The sequence below is a fragment of the Oreochromis aureus genome, linkage group 23 (genome assembly GCF_013358895.1).
Source record: "Oreochromis aureus strain Israel breed Guangdong linkage group 23, ZZ_aureus, whole genome shotgun sequence".
Taxonomy (NCBI): Eukaryota; Metazoa; Chordata; class Actinopteri; order Cichliformes; family Cichlidae; genus Oreochromis; species Oreochromis aureus.
In genome coordinates this window covers 20,796,872-20,821,730 of record NC_052963.1, presented here as the reverse complement: position 1 = coordinate 20,821,730, position 24,859 = coordinate 20,796,872, and the positions used below count along the sequence as shown (strand labels likewise).

At 39.8% G+C, this 24,859-nt stretch overlaps 2 protein-coding genes across 4 annotated transcripts in view; both read left to right on the top strand.

The window, feature by feature from the left end:
- nhej1 (nonhomologous end-joining factor 1) overlaps positions 1–3,967 on the top strand; it is a 28,865-nt gene extending 24,898 nt beyond the window's left edge. For 2 of the 3 annotated variants that reach the window (XM_031735562.2, XM_031735570.2), the window contains exons 7-9: positions 921–1,101; positions 3,185–3,294; positions 3,582–3,967. In XM_031735562.2, the coding sequence (XP_031591422.1) occupies positions 921–1,101; positions 3,185–3,294; positions 3,582–3,659 (369 nt within the window). In that variant the 3' untranslated portion in view covers positions 3,660–3,967. The remainder of the gene's footprint in view (positions 1–920; positions 1,102–3,184; positions 3,295–3,581) is intronic. The other variant, XM_039607334.1, reaches the window with a different exon arrangement.
- A 2,500-nt stretch (positions 3,968–6,467) lies between these two features.
- Positions 6,468–23,282, top strand: LOC116316902 (indian hedgehog B protein-like). Its single transcript, XM_031735552.2, has 3 exons — positions 6,468–8,014; positions 13,621–13,882; positions 21,482–23,282. Exons 1-3 carry the CDS (start codon positions 7,715–7,717, stop codon positions 22,177–22,179), a joined length of 1,260 nt encoding a protein of 419 aa, XP_031591412.2. The 5' UTR covers positions 6,468–7,714; the 3' UTR covers positions 22,180–23,282.
- Positions 23,283–24,859: the final 1,577 nt, after the last annotated feature.

The window sequence follows — 24,859 nt, the reverse complement described above, 5'->3', positions numbered from 1 at the left end:
TAGAGAGAGCATATTTCTCAAACAGTGGTTCGTCCTCACTGGCTTTCTGCTATATCCAGAATTTAATTTAAAGCTTGAAGCACTGAATCGTCAGGTCCCATCTTAGTATGTTAAAGACTTACTAGTATTATATCACCCCAACAGAGCACTTCCCTCTCAGACTGCTGGCTTATCTGTGGTTTGAATAAGTTTGAATGAATTTGAGTGAGTAGAATGGGAGGCAGTGCCAGGGCGCCGTACTGTGTAATCCTTTACATCCTTTGTACTGTGATGATCCTGTGCCACGTTTAGCCATCTTTTAATCAGTGTAGCTGGGAGCACCTGGAGCATTTAGGTCTCTCAATCTGTCCACCTTCTTTTGGTTAATAATTGGTACACTTTGTCTCTCTCTCGTTATTTGTCATGGCTCATGAGTTGCATTATGACAAATTTGGGGGCTCATCCAGGATTCTTGCATGGGAGTTTTTAAGGTTCAAACATCCCATTTTGGTAAATCTTCCATTAGTTATGGCCCTAGTCTTTTTTTTTTCTATAGTTTGTTTTGTTCTTGTTCCCCCTTTGTGCTTCTTTTTCCTTTTCCACGTAACCAGTAACAGTAGATGGCTGCCTCTTTTTTAATCTCTGAGTGCATATTGCACTTTTTAAAACTACATTGCATCTAAAAGAGCAGCACCTTTTTGCTTTCTTTTTTGCATGCATGGAGGTTAATTCCTGTTTTAATATATCCGTTATCACACCTTTCAGAGTCTGTGTGAAGCCTTGTTGAAAGGTTCAAGGGTTTATAACACATTTAGGAAAATCTGGAACTTCTGGAACCGCTGACAACACTGGAGAAATAAGACATATGAAACTTTTAAGTGCTTTGAATCTTTGCCAGTTTTTCACGCAGGTTTTGCCTCGTTCTGTTTCTCTTTTCTCAGGCTCTTCCTCTGCTCTGTTCTGAACAACAGGAAGCTCTGGGCTTCGATGGCGATCTTCAGGAGCTATACACCGCCATCGTCACTCATGGAAGTGCACGAAAGCGCAAACTGTCGGAGCAGCGCTCTGCTGAGGAGGTCGAACACGCCAACAAAGAGCCAGAACTCGTCTTAAACGCTTCAGGTGAACATTACAACTTCACAACTGCGCTGAAGTTTAATGGTCAAATTTGAAGATTTAGTCAGGTTTATGTGAGCATTTAATATTTCCACTTTATCTTCATCAAAGAAATTGCATTGTGATAGTTTTGGTCGTATATTTTTGATTTTGAATGCATACATCTGCACACTTTGCAGATGACAGTTTGCATATTGAGGCTGATGTCCATTACAAAAATGTAAAAAGTAAATAAATGTGTTGAATCCAAGAGAAGAACTGCCCTACTGCATGAGGTCAGAAGTGGCAGAGAGGACTGTAAGAGAGAGTGGTGAGCCGTGTGATAGGAGTGACTGATGGGTTGGAGGTGGGGGTGGGATTACATCACGGATCGACTGAGCCCCTTCTGTTTGCAGTAATGATGAACAAGCTGAAAGATGAGGTCAGGCAGGAGTCTGCATGGGCTATGATGTTTGCAGATGACACCGTGATCTGTAATGAGAGTAGGGAGCAAGTGATGGAGAGCCTGGATAGGTGGAGGTATGCACTGGAGAGAAAAAGAATAAAAGTTGGTAGAAGCAAGATATGTGTGTGAATGAGAGGCAGACAGGTGTTACAATGAAGGTAGATGAGCTTAAGTATCTGGGGTCAACCAGATACTTAAAAGCATGTCAGGGGTGATTTGTAACAGAAAGATGGCAGTAAGAATGAAAGGGGAAGTTTACAACATGCAAACGTAAAGGACAGGGCAACTAACAACTGTTCATATAATACATATAAATAAATGTTCATAAATACAGAAGCAAAATAAATCAGAACACTAGCTTACATTTTCAGTTTCCTATTATGTGCTAAAACATCTGTCACAGCCTTCAGTTTGAACAGAAGTTAGTTTATAAAAATGTGAAGCAGTGAGACATGGTTTCTAATAGATATTGGAGATAAAGGTTATTCAATATAATAAATACATATGCCAGGTACAGAAGTTAAACCCCTGTATATGGGTGTCAGCTCAGGTCATAACAACCAGCTGCATTTGTTTTTTGTTTTTAAAAACTCCCCTTTGTAAAAACAACAAACTGTATATAAAAGATGGACACAGTCACCCAGAAGTTATCCAGAGGTTTTGCATTTTCAACTTTAGTGAAAGAAAATGAAGAATAAAATCCTTTCAAATCATTTTTTGTTTTGTTTTGGGGTTTTTTCTCCCCATCAGCTATCTGTGTTGATTAGTTGATACATCATGAAAATGGGAGCAAATTATGTGTTTTTGTCACAGGCTGCTAGTAACAAAGTGTCTGAGGATGCAATTTAAAATGTTTTCTTCACTGAGTTGTCTGTTTAGTGCACTTTAGTTGCTTAAGATGATTCATAGGTCAGTGTTAAATAGCTAAAGATACAAAATCATTCCTCTGAAAATCATCAGCTATAAGGACTCGACTGAAAATTGGTGAAAAAGGGGCCGGTGTCTTAAGAAAACCTTTGAAAGACCTTCAGAAAGCCGGCAGAGCGACTGGTCAAAAGCACTTTTAAAAATTACAAATTGCAAGTCTGGCTGCTTAAGGGAAAATATAAAGAAATTAGTAGTGGATCGAGACTTTTGCACAGCACTGTGACTTTGGAATGAAAACAATCAGTTTAAGCTTCAGCACTACAAACACACTCCAGTGGTCCAGTTTAGTGACTCCAATTAGCTGCCTTTAGGCAGCAAACCAGCTGCTGTCAATCAAAGAGGAAACGTTGCTAAGTTTTAGCCTCAGCGAAATCCAAATGTGTGAGGTATGAGATCCATCTGCTATCAAGGGTTAAACTATCTTTAGAGATTATGAAATTCTTTGCATCAGGCTGTAAACATGTTTATATCTGCTATAAAGAGTTGGACATTCTAAGATAGGAGTCTGTGGGGATACAGCCACGATTGGACACTAGAGGAACTGCAGCAGGTCTTTTTTTTTTTTTTTTTTTTTGAAATCTCTAGAAATTGCCGATCAGTTGTAGCAGCAGTATTTTTTTAAAGTTTAATCCTGATTTACTGATGACAGATGTGGCATGTTGGTGCTTCTCTGAGTCATTATTTAGTTTAATAAACATCTTCGTCCTCGTCCTTCAGCCGGCGGATCTGTCAGCAGTGAATCAGCTGACGGGAATGAAAAACAGACCAACAATGGGGAGCTGGAAACACGTGGAGCCAAGATGGTCAACAGACCTAAAATGCAGCAGGTACAACAGAAGACTTTTTTTTTTTTTTAAAGATTTGACCAATTAGGGTTATTTGTAGGGGAACAAATGCAACAAAGATGGAGATTAAAAGAGATTTTAAATCCAAATTCAACAGCTGGGATCTACAATATTCAAATTACAAGTCAGCAGATGAACTGTGAAATACGTCTCCTGCTTAAATGCTTCCTTGGGGGAGAAAAAAGAAGAGATTGAGTGATTTTAAAAACAGGAAATTGGAAATAGACTATGAAAAATATTCCTCCTTTTGTGTTTTTTGTCTTCCTCAGTCTCTTCCTGTCACATCCACCGCTGCAGAGCGACCAGCCTCCAAACCAAAGAAGAAGAAAGTGGGCCTGTTCAGATGATCCCGAGCAGTAGGACGCACACACAATTACGAATTTAGAAAAAGTGCCGTCCTTTAAAAACACTTCTTATTGAACTTTTACACTCTTAAGGACATTTTTACAAACCTACTTTTAAAAGTGTTTAGATTTTAGACTAAAAGTGTCATTAAATTTTTGATGGTTGTAGTGATGACTGATAGCTGGTAGGTTGGTGATTTCTTGTTCTTTTTAGGTTTTAATCAACGATTAACCTTCATGTATCTTTAACTGGGTGTGAAATGTTTTTAAAGAAGTCATATTGCCAATTAAAGGTATACATGTATTTTTAATGGGTGTTTATGTTTGTTATTTGTTATGTAAACCACAGAATTTTTTTAAAAATTTGAACATAATAAGAGATTAAACTCAAAAACAGCTTTTGAAGGAATATTAAGTTTTTAATTTTATAAAATAAAAGCTTCAACAACTTTTCACTGAAACTTCAGCCTTCTATTTTTCCGCCAATCTTAAGTAGTTGCTTTCTCCGCGACCCAGACAGTCGGAGCACAATGAGCAGACAGCGGTCGATAGAGGAGCCGCTCTCCTTTTTCAGAGCTCAGTGAGATGTTGACTCAAGGTGTTGCAGCATGTCGGGAATGCTATTGAAGTTTTAGTTTGAGAAGTCAGTGTTTGCCTGCATGGCTCCAAAGAGTTTCTGTGTGAGAGACATTTGGGAAAAAGTGCGGTTTTCTCCACTGAAAGAGCAGCTTATTGTTATTCATTTAAGTGACAAATGCTGCTTTTATGGTCAAAAGAAAGAAGGTGGTGAAACATGAGGGTTGTGTAATTCCATTTCGGTTGTTTATTTTCAAAAATCAATCATATCACATCATGTTTTTGTCTCTTTGATCACCTGTGTGTTCAGATTTGTTGATCAGAGATACCTGAGAGTAACTTTAGATACCAGCCAATCAGAATTGTCCCTCATTCACGACTCTTTCACGACAGACAACACAGACAGATGTTTCTGAATGTAAATGAGGGTTTAATAAATGAATACAACCAGGAAGTAGAATTACTGCTCTATAAGCTTCTACAAGTTTAACATGGCAGAAAAACTGTTTTTGATCCACAGACTGTATATAGAAAATGGATGTAGCCACTATGGCATCACCTGAATGGTATTTGGACTCAATTTGGAAGCTTCAGTGTTAGCATTTTGGTTGCTGCATTGTTAGTTTTCTTGAGGCAGAAGTGATCACGTTTTGAAGAGGAAATGGAATAGATATTTCGAGAAACTATCCAGTAGTGTTATTTGATACTGCAAATGTTCCTATTGATCAGATATAAAGTAAATGCAAGGCCAATATTGCTAATACCAGTACTGGTCATTTCAGTCCTTAATTCAAATGAACCCAATTTAAAGGCTGTTATCTACAAAATCACTGCAGTAGAGCAAATTTTGGTATCGATCCAAAACCAAGTAAGTACAGGATCAGTATTGCTGATAGCAATACCGATATTTTTAACCTATAAAGGAGAGCAGTCTGTCATGACTTATGAGAAGACTCATCATTAATTTGCAGATTCTGAACACATTAATAAATATTCAATACAGACAAACACAGTTTTTAGCTTTTCGTGTACTTTGAAACTGGATTTATTAGAGACCTGGAATGTTCATGTGCCTGTTTCCAAAGCACTTTGGGTCAGCTTCTGTTGTTTAAATGTGCTGTAGGCTATAAGTATAATAGACCGTGAACACAAAAAGGTTTCACATGGTATGTTTTTTTTTAATTAAAAAAATGTATTTAACACAATTCAGTGGGCTACATATTGAACATATTGATACTTTGTTTCTATCCTCTATCATTCTAGTATCGATCTGATACTGATTCAATACCAGCGTTGGTATCGATACGATCGATCCGTCAAGCTCTACCATTGAAAAAGAGCAAAACTATTTTTTGCAATATGCTGTAGATCTGTTTGTTTTGTAAAGTTGGACATTTTAAATAGGAGTCTATGGGCATTGACTCATTTATGGTGAGATTTTAAAACTTTAAAAACAGTCAGCACAAGGGATTGAAATCCTTAAGTTTCTTTTATAGTTGCTAAAATTAAATGTTTGGTCAATACATGTTGCATCAGATGACAGTTTCCATGAGTTTCATGATCTGGTGGGGGGTCGTTGGAGAGGTCTCCTGTTTCCTGGTTTATCTTGGGACCCCTCAGCAAGCCTCAGACTTCAGTTTGACCCCTGGTGATCGAGGGTGTGACATCAGCAGAGGGCTCAATGGGCTCTGAAACGGTGTTGGGTGGTTTGTGAAACCGGATCTGTCCAATGAGCTGCTCAGTTATCCTCAAGTGATCTCCCTGAACGTAGTCTCTTTAACCCCAACGACAAAGAAGCCGGTAAGCATGTCAGGGTAATTTTGTTCCAGTGTCTCCAGTTGGCTACATTCGGTACCAGTGAAACCATCTATGATGTGTGTAATCTCTGAGTTATAAGAGAACCTTTCTCCTCAGCAAAGATTCACAAAAGATGCTATTCAGCCCAACTCTTTGAACTGTGTCGCTGGTTATACTGTAGCTTCTGAGTGCTCCAACAAGGCATTTAACAAAGAAATGAGTCAGAATCAAGAAAGAAGCACCTTTTGGAGTACAGTGCCAAAGTTTAGATCATGTTCTTTGGTGATAAGGCAGGTAAAACTGCACTTAATGGCTTCAGCTTGTCACTGTTGAGCTTTTGCACTCATTTATGTAAACATTTGTCACCTTTAGGTTTGTTTAGTTTCTATTATTTCTGACTTTTCCCCCTCTTAACATACCACTTATAAAAGAAAAGCCTGAAACCTGGACAAAGGCAGTCACTCAAGGTAATCAAACCCAAATTTAAGTGTTCATCACTTTGAGGTGATCTCAGAATTCAGGCCCTTTAATAATGAGGCAGAATTATAAGATTTTAGTCCTTAAAAGCCTGAACTATGAAACAATTGCCAGAAAATTCAAATTCCTTTTCCAGTTTATTGACTACAGTGTATTGTGCACTTTGTGGAGGAAGGAAAAATTACACTGATGATGTAGAAGTTTAAAAAACTGATGCATGACATATCACACACTTGGTGTCACCGTGCTGGGGGTCCAAGAATCAAACTTGAGCCTTGCTTGGTCTGGTTTAAAGGTAGCTGAGTCATGTGTTCGCTTCGAGTGTGTTTTAGTGTAAGTCGGGGTCTCTGTGTCGTGGAGGTCCCCCTGCTCCCGCTTGGTGTGCTTACAGCTTCGTCGCCCACAGCAGAGCTGTTACCTGCACTGAGGAAGGAGGGGTCATGCGCGCACCTGCGCTCGCCCTCATGCGTCTCGCCTTGAGAACGCGGGTCCAAAGGACAGCGTAAGCGCGCGCCGGCCCTCGCGGGTCTCGTGGCTCTCTGTTTGTGTGTCCGCGGCTCAGGCCCGAGCCGACAATAAACAGATGAAGGCGGCCGCGATGGGAGGAGAGGACCGAGTAGAGGGCAGGTCCAGCAGGGCGCGGTCTCCTTCTCCTCCTCCCGCGGCACCTCGTGTGCACTGTAGCAGGCTTGCTTCCTGCCAGCATTTCTGCCAGCCGCCCCGCGCCACAGCGACGCATTGAGAGGAAAACCGAGAGACAAAAACCTCTGCGGGGACACCCCGTGACCGCCGTGTCCAACAGCCTACGCGCCGCGCGCCTCCGCGTCTGTCTCAGAGCCCGTTTCTCACAGCTTCGACGCAAAGGCACAGCTTTGAACCTGCCTGCCAAGATAAACTCACCTCTCCTATTTATGCCCCTGCACTCCGCGTGCACTCGGGACACGCAGAGCGTGAGCAGCGGCGCAGAGGACAGGTTCACTTCTCTCCAGCGGGGCTCCAGCGGCGCACTGGCCACTTTTACGCGCTGGGAATGGCGACTTCTGGGGACTCTGGAATGAGCCCTACTCTGTTGTCTCCGCTCTAAGATTACAAAGGGGAACCCACGCGTGGAAGGAGAGGACACTCCAACAGAAATACAGCGGAGACATATTGGCCTCCCGCCGTAGGTGGGTGGGTGGGAGGGGGTGACACGCCGGCCGCCAGGCGGAATGCTGCTCTCGACGCTGGTGACGTGCCTCGCCGGGTGCGCGTTCCTCCTGTCGCCGGTCAGCGAGGGGTGCGGACCGGGCAGAGGCAATGGCAAGAGGCGGCCGCCGCGGAAGCTGGTCCCTCTCGCCTACAAGCAGTTCACCCCCAACGTAGGCGAGAAGACGCTTGGAGCCAGCGGGAGATATGAAGGGAAAATTACCCGGAACTCCGAGCGCTTCAAGGAGCTCACCCCCAACTACAACCCTGACATCATCTTCAAGGATGAGGAGAACACAGGTGCAGACCGCCTGATGACGCAGGTAACCCTCCCGGCTGCTGTAGTGCCTTTAAGCCCGACTACAGTCCGGCTCATTTGTGCGCAGGAGCTCTGTGCACTTTGCCCCGTCTTTAAACGCGTGGACGCTGTTATCTTGTTGACTCAAAGCTCTTCACAGCAGGAAGAAAAACGGTCTTTGCCAACAAAATAATTTTATCACATTCATCCTTTTTTTAATGATTTTAAATGAAAAAGATGCGCTTTGAAAGAGATTTTCTCCAAGTTGGCACTGATTTAAATCACAGCAGCAGCTCTATTACACTTTATCATCCTTTTTTTTTTTTTTTAAATAAATAAAGCTACAAGTTTAACTCAGACCTTTCTTAGGGGGGCGAAGCACGGATTAGCCGAGTAGAGTGAAAGCGTTGCGAAGGCTAAACAGTAAGGTTGGAATCAGAGGTTCACTGTGGGCAGCTCATGCGTAAAAATGTGGGCAACCCCTTCTAAAAATGTACGGAGAGCGGTTGCTCTTAATTAAAACACTATGTCCTCTGTTTCTACATCATGTTTTTTGGTGGAGAAACAGCCAAAAGTCGTATTTGGTTAGAGCCCGGGGTCAAGCGTGTGCTCATGTTTACCGTTTTCGTTTTTAGCCCCACTGGTCGGAGTTAACAGTCGCCTTTTTGGACTGTCAAAAATCTTTACGACACCGTCACTGATGTGGCTTCGCGTGGAATTTATTTGACTCCCTATTTCCCCAGGAATAAAGTATTTATATCTGGCTCTTGTGACCGCGGGCTTCCTCCCTGAGCGTTTGTGTCCACAGACCCACGTGGGGAATGAAAGCGCGCACTCCGGGCTGGAGCTGTCACCTCGCTGTACGCGCTGCAAGAAGTAGAGGCTGCACAGACATGTGCAACACCTGCATGAGCGGACGACTTCTTAACTGAACCCGATTTATAACTTTTATCTACAAAATCACGACACTCGAGCGAATTCTGGAATGAGCAATACCAAGATAATACAGGGCCAGTATTGCCGATACAAATACCGATAGCTTTAACCTATAAAGGCACCTTATGTAGGTGAGAGCAGTGTGTCATGATGTATGGGAAGTCTTCATTGATTAGCGAATTTAATGACCACGAAATCACTTTTCGTGATTTGTTGTGTTAACTAATTATTGTTTTCACTTTCAACAATAATTAGTTAACACAACAAAAACACACCTTTCAGGTTTTTGTGAATTTTGAAACGTTGAAGCTTAAGTTATATTTTTAAATCTCTATAGAAAATTACAATTTAACATCAGTGGGCTGCATACTGAATGTAGAGGGTAGAAACAAAGAATCGACCCTATTGTACTAGTATCATCCATACCGTACGATACCATCATTGGTATCGATATTGTTGATATTTGCCTTGACCCAGCTGAGGTTTTTTTTTTCTTACTCGTGTCACTTTTGCCAGAAAATTGCTCTAAAGCTCAAAGCCTCCTTGGTGTGAGCTTGATTAATGAATTAAGGCTCTTAAAGGGGACGGGTCTTCTCCAAGCTGGACATTTTTTGCAGCGCTGCTCGTCAACGGCGCAGACCTGCACACAATTTATGACCCCTAAGCCACAGGAGACAGCCTCCTGTTTGTCTTTTACTATTCCGCGTTACTTTTTTGTTTGTTTTCGCAGCGCTCCTGTGCAAAAATAGCCCACTTCACTTGTGCTGAAGCCTTAATTATACGGATTTTTTCCCCTGCCTCTTTAGATTTTATTCCCTTTTTCCTGGGCGCTCCTGAGCTGCTGCATACAGACGCGACTGTTCAGGGGTCGAAGCCACACTGCAAAAAGTGGCAATTTAAATGCAGTTTTAATGTCCTTTTAAACGTCATGTGTTAAGCTAAGCAAAAGTGCAACACCGTTTTACTCATGCACGATAAGTCTGCGCAGATTTTAGTGGATTATTTGGAGCTTTGATGCGTAAAAACTGATCCAAAAAAAGCGAGACTGTTCTTCAAAAAGTTGATTTTGGAAACACTCGCTTGCATTTTAGAACCTTCTTTTCTTCAGTAGTTTTTTTTTTTTTTTTTTTTTTTTTAAATCTCTTTCATCCAGCTAAAACAGGACCCACAAGACTAAACAGAACCTTCTCAGACTCAGAGGGACACTTTTTGCAGCGCAGAGTTGTGCATAAGCGCATGTTGTCGGTCTGTGCGCCCAGTGTTTGTGCAGCCAGCGGTTTGGTGCTAAAACCGCTCCTACAGAAACCCCCCGTCGATCTGTACACCTTGAAAGGAAAACCAACAAAATCTATCGTCTGATTTATGAAGTCCAGCTTCTTGCTCTGACCGCAGAGAGAAAACATAAGACGTTTTTTAAAAAAAATCCACACTGAACGCTGTGAAAAGGCATCTGTGGCCACCAAGCCACGAGCTATTCTTATCACAGCCAACATGGAAAAAAAAAAAAAAAAAGAAGACATTTATGGGGTTTAATCCCAGTTTGGAGCCTTAATGGGCCGAGATTCATGAAAGGCTGCATCACTGAGAGACGCTTTCAGGGGCAGCTGGGGAATGACAAGACTGCCTCCAGCCACACAGAGTTCATTTAATAAGATTTCTGCCACTTAAAACCAACAAAACCTCTTTCCATTCAAAACCAGAGAAGAAGAAAAGAGTATGACTGCTTAACCTTTCATTTGATCGGAGTGAGTGTAATCTTGGAGGGCAGTTTTTCCATCAGATTTCATGCATGTGCAGTGCATTGGGAATGAAATTATTATGAAATTTACTTTAATAGATTAAAAATGTGTTGTTTTGTTGGCAAATTTTGCTTAAAATTCTCCAGTTTGGTCAACAACTTGTATTTATTTGTATTAAAATTGGTGAAAATGTTGTTATTCAAGGCATCGTCCTTCAGGATTGCTTTAAAATCCAATAGTGGAGGAAATAATCGCCCAAACCACTGATGAATGACTCCTGATTGTCAAGTTATCAGTCAATTTGGATTTCTTTCTGACTTTCAATATAAACCAAAATTTATGAACTTTAAAAATGAGCTTCATTGTGCATTGATTGAGAACTTAATCTAATGACCGAGCCCATAAACTCTTCATGAAAGAGTTTAGTGAGGTTACACAGAGCAGGAGAGCTGGTGGTCCTCTTCTCATAGACAAGTCAAGTCTTTTTTCTTTTTTCTTTTTTTCAACAAAGGCAGTCACCCCCTGGTGGTCATTAGAAAGACTGCAGATTTAAGGCAGTCTTCAGATCCAGAAGATACTGTATCCTTTATATCATTAAATCTGGTTTTATTAACATTTAAATGACAAACTGAACGTGACTGGGAGTCATTAATCACTACAAGAGTTTGTGATAGATAACCCGCTACGCTGCTCTTGGCTTCACAAACACTAGAAACCACATTAAAACTGAACAGAGCATATCTGAAATAAATACCACAACCACGACTAAATTAGAGATTTGAAGTTAAACATGCCCACGAGTCTTTGTACTGGCTACTGAGGAAATGTTTCCTCCTTGGAGAAACTTGGAGAACTTTTCTCCTGCGCGGTGTGTGTGTGTGTGTGTGTGTGTGTGTGTGTGTGTGTGTGTGTGTGTGTGTGTGCGTGTGTGTGTGTGTTTGTGTGTGTGAAAACAAACAAACAAACAAAAAACATTACTCAATATGAGTAAGTTTTGAAAAAAAAGTTTTAAGTAAGTTCAATGAATAACTAAGATTCATCCCCAAGTGTCTTTAAAAAAACAAACAAACCTGGAGTTGGCCAAGCCTGACCTAAAATTTCGACTTATGGATCAGCAATATTAGAGGGGGGGGTTTTTTTCTAATTAATCTTTGTCTTCATTTCATTTTGACTCAATTTAGCTTCAGTTTAGCTTCCTGAGTAGATTTTTTTGTTTCATTTTAGTTTTTAGTTGGAGTCTTTCAAATAATCATTATAAGCAGGACGTATACTAAAGGCAAGAATCAGGAAAATAAGTACAGTTATTACAATAAACCAGAACCTTTGAAAGCAGTTGACTCAGTCTTGTAGACATCTAGAGTCCCAATAAATATGTCTAACCTTCCCTCATCAGTAATTTTTAAATAAAATCTTTATCAAAGAATTGGTAAAACTAAGTACATTTCCTCTGTACTTTTTAAATTTTATTTTAGTTTGTTTTCCAAGTTCACAAAATCATTTCAGTTAGTTTTATTTTTTTTTTCAAAAGTGTGGTTAAATATAAATAAAAACTAAAGGGTTTTTTCATTTCTAGTTTTAGTTTTCATAAAGAGGAGACTGTATATAAAAGATGGACACAACGACTGCAGTGTAATGTAGTTTGACGATGCAATATTTGCGTTTTGGACTCTGCTGTTCTTGCTTTTATGCAACCAGATGATAATGTTTGGGTGAAAAAGGTGGTTTACTAGGTTATCAAACTAAGTTAACAAGCTGCATCACATGGACAGAGAGCACTGACTTCTTGGGCGGTCTGTTTGTACAGTCCACTAATAATGGACTGTACAACCAATAATGGACTGTACAGTTGTCATGAAGTGGGAAACTAAAGCTGTGTCCACATGTATTTTTTTTTTTTTAAGAAAGATTTTTCTATGATTGTTTTGAAAAAACAATACCCACGCAAAAATGTAACAAAGCGACATCAAGCAATGTCAGTAGTACGCCAAAACAACAGGTGGTGATTTAACCCTTACTGAATAGAAATATTAGGCAATCAAAAGTCCCCAAACAGTAACATGGCGCACAGTCTGACATCAGAAAGAAGATAAAGGCATCCACCTTTCACTCCATGTGTAAAAGCATTAATTTCTGAAAGTTTTCACCCTGGAAGTTTTTCAAAATCTCAATTTTCACAGCATTTACACAGGAAAAAGCTCTTTTTACCAAAAAACTTCTGCACGTATCCAAACGCACCAACTCTTCAGACTAAACAAAAATGTGCAAAAATTAGGGGTTTAAAAAAAATGAAATTGGGGGAGGAATATCTCAAATTCATTAATTTTTGTGTCCATCTTTAAGTCTTTGACTGCTGTTAGTTACATTTACTCACAGTGAGACCAGGACTAGTGCCTGTCTGAGAGGTTATCCAAGACGCCGTGACTGCTGCCCTGACAATGCAGCTCGGGTGTGGATTAGATAAACGGGGCAGACTGGAAGGTGAGATTTGTGTATGCCGGTGCAATGGGAGGGGAAGGGTCCTTCAATAGGCCCTCTCACCTCCTGTTTGCTCACCCTGACCAGACTCCAGGTTTAGAGGGACGCTGAGGACCTCTTGTTCTTGTAGCCGGCACCACATGTCACCCCCACCCAGCCACCCTGTAACCTCACAGTCCCCCCTCCATCCGTCATAGCCTCCCGCCTCCGTTAGCTCACCACAGAGAGCAAACACCGGGCCGAGCTGGGACAGCAGGCTGGAGCCACAGACAAGGGGGAGAGGGGTGAGGCAAAGGGGGTTTGGTGAAGTCCACGGATGCAGAGAGAAGGGGTCTTTGTGAAGAGTCTGTGTTTTCCTGGTTGGTTTTAAAGCTGCACAGCAGCAGAGGATGAGGCTTCAGTCCCCAGTGAACAAACGTATTCACAGAAAAAGTGCAAATATATTGATCCAGAAACGTCCTGTGTGCCACCTCTGTTGCAGCGCTGCAAAGACAGGCTGAACTCTCTGGCCATCTCGGTGATGAACCTCTGGCCCGGGGTCCGGCTACGGGTCACCGAGGGCTGGGATGAGGACGGCCACCACTCGGAGGAGTCGCTGCACTATGAGGGCCGGGCGGTGGACATCACCACGTCGGACAGGGACAGGAACAAGTACGCCATGCTGGCACGGCTGGCAGTGGAGGCCGGATTCGACTGGGTCTACTACGAGTCCAAATATCACATCCACTGCAGTGTCAAGTCAGGTGAGCGAGTGCGCCAAATCACAGAAGTAAGAAGCAAGGTGTTCCAGAAACATGGATAATATTAATGTGTCTACAACAGGGGTGTCAAACATGAGGCCTGGGGGCCAGAACAGGCTCACCAAAGGGTCCAATCTCGACCACTGGATGACTTTGGAAAATGTGAAAATTGTTAATGAGAAGAGCATACATTTTTAACCTTTAGTTGTGTATTGTGTCAGTTTTACTCTCTTATTACTCACCAAACTAACATCACCAATACCCTGTTAGACACTAAAGCAAACAAGCACTGGACTAACCATAGAACCATTAAAAAACAGGAATTGAAATGTTTTTTTATTGTTAGTATTCCATTAAATACCAAAAAAGTTATGTTTTTTTATTTTTAGGAGTCCATTAGTTAACAGAAAAGTTATTTTTTGTAGTCAGTTTTCTATTAAATAACAAAAATGTTCATTTTTTATTGTTAGTTTTATTGTTAGCGTAACAGAAAGGTTCCTGGGTTTGGGGTTGTTGTTTTTTTAGTTGTCTCCAGTAACAGAACATTTTAATTACTTAATTACATTAATTACAAGCTGCCAGTGCTTTTGTTGCAACTTTACACTTTTATTTTTTTTAAAGTGTGAACCCAAATAGACATGCTCACAGAGATACAAGATAAACAATTGAGAGGCAGTGACTTTTGTAGTCGTACCCACTTGGGACCAGATGGAGTTTGACACCCTGGGACCTAGAAGCAGGTAGTTATTTCAGCCATTTATTCATGTACTGAGATTTCAGGCACCCTCTAGATGAATTGCATGTAATTTTACTGCAGTTTTGTTAATAAAGTAACAAAAAAATAAACTGGAAGTGACTTCTGAAGCGCGGTGAAGTCTTTTGTGCTTTAATCAAATATAAACTAAAGAAATCTAAATGTTTAAACACTCAAAGAAAACAGGATCATTTTTATTTCCTAATGACGTTAAATCTTTTTAAGACATTTCCCAGTGAGCCACATTTTTACACTTTTAGACCTCACAGAAAGGAACCATGTTGAGTACACTTGGCTGCGAGGTTTGAAGGTTTTGTTTTTCAGCCTCCAGTCATGGCAACTAGTGATGCCACAGACACGATTAACTCAAAGTGCTTGGTGAAGGTTAGAAAATGTTTGTGGTTTTGGTTAAATATTGTTCAGAAAGTCAACAAAACCACCGTCTTCCCCTGAATGATTTTGTAGCTTGAAACAGAACTCTTTCACGCTTAGGGGCAAATCTTCTAAAGCCTACAAATGCTTCATGAAAGCCAAGCGAGGTGTTATGCTTCTCTTTTTTTTCAGTATTTGTGTGAGGAGAAATGTAAAAGTGCAAATACTAAGAATTGTTTTGTCAAGATATTTTTTAAAGAAAATGGACTTATTTCTCATATGTCTGCTTTGCTTTACTTTCACTCTTCTGTCTTTGCCCACTAACTGTTTTATTGCATCTTAAGTAGGCACTATCTCTTACATTCTGTGTCTTCTTCACCTTATCTCACAACAACCACTCACCTTAGGCTTCCTCAAAAAACTCATCTTCAAGTTGTCTGTGGCTTTCTGGCTCTACTCACACAGCAGCCACCTCATCTGAACTTAATACAGCTGCACACATCTGGTTACCTAACTCTTTACTGCTTGCCTGCTGGGGGTAAAGCTAGTTTCTATTTTCTGAACTGAGCAGTTTATGTTATATTTTAGGCCTGCTTTCAGAACAGGAATTATGCGGGAGGTCTGCCTCTGTAGCTAAGGCAGAGATCTCCTTGGAAAAAAACCTGGGAAAACATATTCTAATGTTCGTCAAACCAGGTCTGTATTGATATATTTTGAAGTGTCAAGACTCGACATTAAGCGTTCATGGGAGGTCGTCAAATGTTGTCTTTATAGGGGAAAGAATTAAGAAAACTAAAATTCATAGTTGCTTCATCTTATCTACAAACAAAACATGATCAAAATGATTTGCAGTGGTCCAGAGGTGCACAAGGAGGTAACCTTGAAGAGGTTAATGGGTGAATTTAAACCAGGTTTCTATTTTTTAGGGATGAACTTTTTGATTAAACCACCTGCAAATAAAATGTCAGTCTTAATTCACAGTTACCTCCATAAATGGCAATGTTTGGAAAAAAAAAAACAGGCGTCTGCATGCTACGTTTTGGAAACTGTGGACACAGAGAACCGGAAACTCAGCATACATGAAGGGCGCATGCAAAGTTGGTGCATTGGAAAATTGCATTCTCCATAGACGAGTCTGCCTTGTCACAAGATTCGTAATCATAAGTAATATTACAAAAAAAAAAAAAATAGAAAAGTATTACAAAATGTAAGGACACAAGTGAACCCTAGCAGACTTACAAAAACTACAAAAACTATAACTTACCTAAAAAACTCAAAGGAGTTCAGAAACCTGACTTCCTAAAGGTCTTTCAAAGTTCTTCTATGCACATTGTCTGCTTTTTCACTCATTTTCATTCCAGTTCTTGAACTGGAGAGTATATGATAAATGTTTTTTGTTGTAAAGCTACTTAACACTGAGCTATGAATTGTTGAAGCCAAAAAAAAGGTTCCTAACTCAATGGATGAACCTGTGTTGTGTCTACACTTACCAAAAAATGTAGCAAAGAATCAATTTTATATTGTATCTTAAGACACTTTGTTGCTAGCAGCCTGTCACAAAAATACATAGTTTGTTCTTATTTCTTTAGTTGAATCTATGAAAAACAGTCTCACAGGTAATTTAACAGCATCTTTTCACCAAAAAGGTGACTTTAAAAACACATCACATACAGATTTGACTGTCTCATTTGGGGAAAAACATTAAAATGAATCAGGACCATACATATAAACTTAACATTTAAATTCAATGTAACTTACTTAGCTTTTAAAAAGTATCTCTCATCCTTTGCTCCTGTCCGCTCTCTCTCCATCACTACATTAATATTCCTCTAATGTACCGTTAGCTCACCAACATATTGTGATTTAAACTGAACGGGGTCAGCTTGTGTGTTTGCTGACATTTGTCCACATTCAGTAGGTGCGACCACAGCTTTATGGACTTTTGCATGAAAGAACGACAGATAAGGACTAAATGTGTCAAGTGTGTGGGAGGAGCTGTAGGGTGGCTTTCTTGGACTTCTTAGGTATCTTCATGGCTTCAGCTAGAAGCTACAGGAGACCATAAAGTGCGTGACAGACTATTCATCATTTATTACTGAGCTGCAATGTTAAGTGCTGTCCACAAATCTCTGATAGATGGACTACTGACACCTCACAGTGCTTTACTTCACTGCACCAAGAAACAGTGAAGAAAAGCAGCTAATTAACCTGCCTGAACTTTTTAGTTCGCTTGCCAAACTTTCTTGAAAACTTTTAGGTATTTTTGCTGGAAATGCAACTCGTAATACTTGGCTCCATCAGGATATACAGAGAAGAGATTGCACGTTCTCATCATGGTTCAAACTTCTCCACATAGCCACTGTTCTCAGGGTGTCTGTTATGAAAATTTACAGTTAAAAGTAACACAGATGTGCTGAGAGTTGCACCCTCTTGTTAAAATGCATCCACTTTAAACCCCCAGTGACACATTTTACACTGAGTGGTAACTGAGATTTTCCTTTTCTTTCTCCCTTTTCCGACCTTACCTCTTTTCCCTTCCTCTTTCTCCTCCTGCTCTCTTCTTCCCTCCCAGATCGGGTTGCGAGGGCCCAGAACTTGACTTGATCAGAAGGGCAACCAATCAAGTTGGTATTTTTTTCATGTTTTTGATTTCTTCTTCTTCTTTTTTCTCCTAATTTTCTTCAAAATTCTTCAAAATATGACAAAGAAAAGAAACTGGGAAGATGAACTCTTCCCAACAAACACGCCTGCCCCCCAAAACCCTTTAAAGGCAATTAAAAGGGGGGCAGCAACAAGAGGAAACAACCACTAGAGGGCAGCAAAGTGCTGGACCGCTATAGATGAAAGACTGGACTGAAAAAAAGGGGGGTGGACGTGAGAAAAGGAGGAAACGGAGGGATTGATGGAGCATTTTAACTCCTACTGATGCACATTTCACCTCATACTTGAACTGCTCCCACTGTGCTCACACCATGAAGCAGTTAGGAAGGTAATATTTTGGGTGAAAGACGTGGACTTTTTCTTTCTGTTATTGCTCTCAGTATAAGGTATGCTCAACAGATGATAGAAAATTCAGAATAGATATATCATGAGATTACTGAAACTAGAAAAGGTATAGTTTGTTTTAACGTTTAGTTACACTGATTCCATATTTAGCCAAAACTTCCACCACAAACTTTTTTTCTATATTACACAATTTACTCTTGAATAAAGAACAAGGCAAGATAGAGCAACATGTGTGATGTTTTTAGTCTGAAAAACATGAAAGAGTACAAGGTTCACGTTTTGAATTACTAGAATCAAAATGTATCATTTTAAAGTCATAATTAGGACAGAAATGGTTAAAAAAAATTCAGAGGTTGTGAAAAAAATGTAAAAATAATGTATTAAATAAATACTGAATAAAACTTACATACTGATCAACAAAAATAAGCTATCAAGTCAACATTTTGTCTTTATTTCAGATGTTTGGGGTTATTAATAAGCTACAAATTCATTTTACTTGCTTTTTCAAAAGTATGTTACCAAGCAGTTTAGTCTAAGAAATGATTGTTTCTTTATTTCAAAAGTCAGGATATTCCTGTGTTACAGCAGACAAAATAATAGATACAACATATAATAAAAAAAACAAGCAGAAAATGTCAACCAAACAAAAAAACAATACAACACAATATGACAAAAACAAATAAGGCATATAAAGTAAAAATAAAATACAAACTAAAAATATTAAATGAATCAAAATAAAAAATGTTTAACATATATGCATACATACATGCAAAACATAAAAGTAAGTAAGAAAATTGAGCTCAGTAAATTCAATAAAATTATATTAAAATGAAGAAAAATGGCTAAGCTAATCACATTCCTGTAGTTGGGAAGTGAATGAGCAGAATTACACAAGTAAACATTTGTTCAAGGAAACGTCCCAAAAATCCTCCATTCTGGTCTGTGTTTTCAGAGTTTCAGAAGATATTTCTAAACATCTGACATGGAGTCATGTGCTGCTCTCACTCTGTCAGATAATTAACCTTCTGGCTGGTTTTCTTGCTCTGCTCCTTCCTCCTTCAGGTGACTTATCTTATCACTTGGCCTTGGCTTTCCTACCTTCTCCAAATATTTATCCTCAGATAGACTTGAGCCCTCAGGGGTCACTTTCAAGTGGCTGAACTCATTGCCACGAACACAATCTGGCCTGGGGACACATGTACGACCCAACATCCACATTTATGAAGGAGGTTGTGTTTGTCAGGCTGGTTATTGTTCTTTTATGTTCAGCGACTGAAAGGAAAGAGTCAATATTTGGCTAAAGGGAGGTGGACAGATTTATTATGTTATCAAGCACTTTGGTATGGAAGTTTATTACTGCCCCCCAAAAACTGCACATGGAACACGATTAGGAGTTAGAAATGTAATTTAAAAAAAAACCCAAAACAGTTATAGTTAAAAATAGGACAGTGAGATGGTGAGTTACAATTATGAATTTATAAATTCAAATTGTAAAGTACCTTAACATTTTTGGTTATTAGTTGTTTGGGGGGGGGGGTTCAAGGAAAGAAAAAAAACAACGACCTCATGGGTCCAAACTATGAGACAGATCTGAAGTGTTAGAAATTAAATAAATTTTTACTCAACTATAAGACGTTAGATTAAAAGTGTTACTTCTAAAAGCCAATTTTGTGCTGTTATTCAAATGTATAACAAACGAATTCTAAAAATAACACAAGGCGTCGCCCCAGCGGGTAGTGCCACTTGTTTAATTTGGCAGTTTAACCCCAAATGCCTTTCCTGACCAAATCCTGAAGGGATTTATGTCTCTGATTTTAACCAGCTGCTTTTCATTTGCCAAGCAAATGTGTTAAACACTAACTATGGAGCCACCAGCTGAAAAATAACATAACATATTAAGACATAAGTCATTACTATGAGGTAAGGTTTGAATTATGATGTTTTTTGCAAATATTTTATTAACAGAAAATCACAAACGTTTATTGGCATCTTTAGTCTAACATTTATGTCAAACTTTGGGATTGTGAGTGGCATAAATAATGTAAAAAAATAAATAAAAATAAAAACATTCTTTATAAGATGTTTTTTTAAAAATTGAAAATATTGTTATGGTAAGGCAAAAATTATCTCTGATATAATGAAATATAGTCCCACACACAAAAGAAAATGTTTTTTTTTTTAAAATAAAATTTGAAATTATGGAAAAGCATTTTAAAAACTTGTGTTGTAAATAAAGATTTTTATCTTGATAATGCAGATTAACAAAATATCTTCACTTTCTTTCAAAATATCAAAAGGTTTCACCTTTTCTTTCAAATATATAATTTAAAAAAATTATAACATATAAGTTAAGAAAAGGAATTACATGTTTGATTCTTAGTGTCTTGAAATGTCTTTTTTTTGGGGGGGGGCACAAAATATGAGTAACTGTATTCCATTACAGTTACCGTTTAAAAGGTGGTATTCAGAATACAGTTACTTTGTTGAAATAAAGGGATTACACAGCGGTCTTTTCCTGTTTCATATGTTAGGCTATGCCCTCTCTATTTTTGGTAATTCTGAGCCGGTGGAAACCCAAACAAAACACGCATTAAGAGACTCTAATGCCTGTGTCTCGATGTCGCGGCCCATGTCACCTCTACTTGCAGCCCGCATAATGAAAAATTATTGTTCAAAAAATTATTTAATATGAATCCAATAGGCAGAGTGTTACAGGCACAGCCCTGAAGAATGTAGCCTCATGGGCAGTGTAGTCCGTGCTGCAGGGAGAATGGAGGGAGGGAGAAAAAGGAAAGTGGAAAAGTACCAGTTGTCACGGACCAGAAACAGGAGATGGAAGCATGTAATTATAATAATAACCACTGCAGCCAAACACAGTGCCTGACGAGCCCAGTTGTAAGTAAGACTCGACTGTACACTGTGTTCGTGTTTTCCTCCGAAACAATAAGTCCCGTTGGAGCAGCCTTTCAACGCCTCTCTCTGTCTCTCGCTAGCAAAGTTGACCCAGACAACAAAGTAAAGCTAGTTTTTGGTTACGAGTCCGACACAAACCTGACGTATTAGCCAGAGGTCCCTTTACTACAGTTCGGCGCCGTGGACCTATTTTATATACCTGCGGAATAGCTTTCTATACGAGATCGCTGCAAAAAGTGCAGCCTTACCTAATGTCCACCCTACTGTTACTCATTTTATATTAAGATTTAAAAATTTAGTTGGTATTGGTATGGTGAGTAACCTTGAGTAATAGTAATAAATCACACAGCAATGGTACATTCATGTAGTTGTAAAAAGCTTGATAGTATATTAACGTATTCTGAATTAAGTATTCAGAATACGTTACTCTCATTGAGTATCGTAACGGAATACAGTACAAAATACATTTTTGAGCATGTATTCTGTAATCTGTAGTGGAATACATTTTAAACACTGTCCATACCTGATGGCTATCTTTTATCTCTGTCTGTCTTCAGACCACTCAGTGGCGGCTAAGTCTGGAGGTTGTTTCCCTGGTGAGGCCTTGGTCATATTGGAAAGTGGAAGTCAGAAGCCCGTCAGTGATCTGCGACCCGGTGAGAGAGTCCTCGTCTCGTCGGGCAGCGATGGTAGCGGTGAGCTGGTGTTCAGTGAGGTCCTGACATTCCTCGATCGGGACCCCAAGACCCGGAAACTCTTTTACACCCTGCAGACTGAAGCTGGGGCTCAGCTCTCGCTCACCGCCGCCCACCTAATATTTGTATCTAAAGAGAACTGCTCAGAAGGGGCGGTGCCAGCCCGCGATGCCCTCAGGACTGTGTACGCCAGCGATGCCCAGCCGGGACAGTGTGTGCTGGTGTCAGAGGGTAAAGGGGGACAGAAGCACAGGGAGGGGCATCTGTCTCGGATCAGCCGGGTGACAGTAAAGGAGATGAAGGGGGTGTTTGCGCCGCTGACCCAGCAGGGGACAGTGGTGGTGGACGGGGTGGTGGCATCCTGCTATGCAGTGGTGGACCAGCACTCTCTGGCTCACTGGGCCTTTGCCCCACTCAGGCTGATCCACAGCTGGACTGGGACCACTGGGGGCCACAGTGATGGGATCCACTGGTACTCACAGCTTTTACACTGGCTGGGGAGGAAGTTGTTGGACTCAGGACGGCTCCACCCGCTGGGAGTGGCTCAGGACAACAGGTGAGGAAGCTGAACTGCAAAGTAAGAGCCAAACAGGACCCTAATGAACTTCCTGCAGCGATGGGAGACATTTGGCTTCCTGCTTAGGCCTGATGGGAAGAATAAAAAGACATGAAGTGACACAGATGAGACCAAATAAACATTCAGACTTAAAAAAGTGCACAAACAAATGTTTTTGTTGTTTGACATTTATATTTGTAAAACACTATGAAGCAATAATCCCTTAAAACATCCTTAATTAACTCTATAAACATGTAAATTTAAAAATCCATTAATTACAAAATGAAGACGATGATAAGGTTGACATGAGTCTCCCTTAAATTGGTTGGTTATATGTTGGTGAGTCGAGATACTTATAGGTTGAAAATGATTATAATTTTAGAGGTTTCTACTTTGAAAGCTGTTTATGGTAAACTGTTGATATTTTGTGGATTATGGGAATTTTAATGTGATTTTTAAACAACACAACAAATCCCATGAGGGGAAAAAAGTAAGGTATTTTAAGGGTTCCCTTTAAGATACTGTTAAAATACAGACGTATATTAAAAAGACTTGTAACCATTAAACATAGTTTTAGAAATAGAAAAGTTATTTGGTTTTATTAATGTTTTAAAGGGGTTTTAGCATCCTGTAATTTCAGATAATCTCTTAATTTATCCCATAATTTTCCCTTAATCTGGTGTAAACCTTGAAACTGCCTGATTACTGAAATTTTATCTGTTTTCACCTGACCCCAAACCAAACCTCTAACCCTGAAAAACTCCTTTTTTGTTAATCAATGGATTTTTCCAGTTTTCAGATGAGCTACTCCTACTACACTATGAAATCTGGGCAGATTAGTGTGAGATTTAAGGTGTAATTTTAAGGGATTTTGTTTCATAGTGGAACCCGGGAAAGGGTTGGGGTGGAGGGCTGTGCTCTTTGTAAAAGGACAAAATGTATTTTTTTCTCCAACACATGTACTTTCCTGCTTTAATACAGAGATTTTAGAATTAATAATAGAATGTATTTATGATATTATTTGTTTACAGAAAATCTAATAATGTTTATGAAGTTATTATTATGGGAAAAGATATATTAAAAAGATTTATTTTTGAAATTAAATTATATGGAAATGAGCCGAGTGGTGCTGCCTCATTTCTGTCCCTGTGACAATATTCTAAAGTGGGTTACAAGCTGCGGTCCAAGTGAGCAGGGTATTTAGCGACACAGAACTGAAACTGAAATGTTTCAGAAAAACAAAACAAAACAAAAAAGAATATATTACCAGGCTCAGTGTTATTAGCCCCCTTGAAAAACTGACCTGACCTGGGGATTTTCTTCCGATTTACACAGGGTATAAAAACAAAGTTGTCACAGTGTTTCCAAGTGTCAAGAACTGAAATGAGAAGTATCATCAGGAAAGCCTAGCAGAGGTAGGAATCAAAGGATTTCAAAGACTCTGAAAAGAAAACTAGTTACAGATGTGTCTAAAAAAACCCATGAGGGAATGTTTTACCCAAATCAGGAATTGTAGTTCCAAATAAGACAATCAAACAACCCTGCATAGACCAAAAAAAGACTCACTTCTGCAGAAGACACACCATCACTTGCGTATGCTAAGGACAACCTGGAGAAAGAATATACATACTGGAAGCTCGTTCTTTGGTCAGATTAGACAGAACTAGGGTGCTGCTAATGTTTGAAGAAAGTGTAGTGAAGCACCAGCACAGTGGTGGGAGTATTATGCTGTGGACATTATCATTATTACATCCATACAATATTGATTGTAAATAAGGTTAGCACATTGTTAAAGCAGGCCATAGAAAAGGCATCATACGTTTTGGTCTGGAACTGAGAATCTTGTCAAGGTGGCAGGAATCATGAAGAAAGAAGAAGATGTGGTGATTTTGAAAGAAAATATCCAACATACAGCAGCAAAACTGGGTCTGGGCCGTCGCTTTGTCTTCCAACATGACAGCAAACCAAAAATTAAGCTGCTCCTGGTGAAGAAAGACCTGCAGGAGACCAAAGTGAACGTTACTGACTGGCCAGGACAAGGAATCACAGTGGGGTGAACTGAAGACCAAGGTCCCTTAAGAAATTCCGTTTTTGATTAATTTAATCTGGAGACGTGTTTCATGAATAGTCCTTTGCCACTGCAAATGTGAGCTCTGTGTTGTCATTCATGTATTTCTGCCTCTGGAAGCATATTTTCTTTTAGGTCGAGCTGAGGTTTACTGTAAACTCATCAGTTTATACCTCCAAAAATCTAAAGATCCATTTAGATCCTTCACTTGAGTGCTGACCTAATAGCTGTTCCTCTAGCAACATGTGAAAAATATGCAAGTGTGCACAGGATTTTAATCAGTGATCCATGTGTTTTTGGTACTGATCAAACTTGTGTCCCTGATAAATTGCCAATAATATTTGACTGCCGAGGTCTCACAGAATAGCACGGTGGTGCAGTGGTTAGCACCATCGCCTCACAGCATGAAGGTCCGGTCCTTTTCTGTTTGGAGTTTGCATGTTCTCTCCAGGTAATCTGTCTTATTTCCTCGGACATGCACAGAGTTGGGTTAACTGGTGACTCTAAATGATAAAATTATAGACTGTGGCAGCCCTGTGATGGATTGGTGACCTTTCCAGGGTGTACACCACCTCTCGGCTTCTGACAGCTGGGATAAACTCCAGAAGAAAATGGA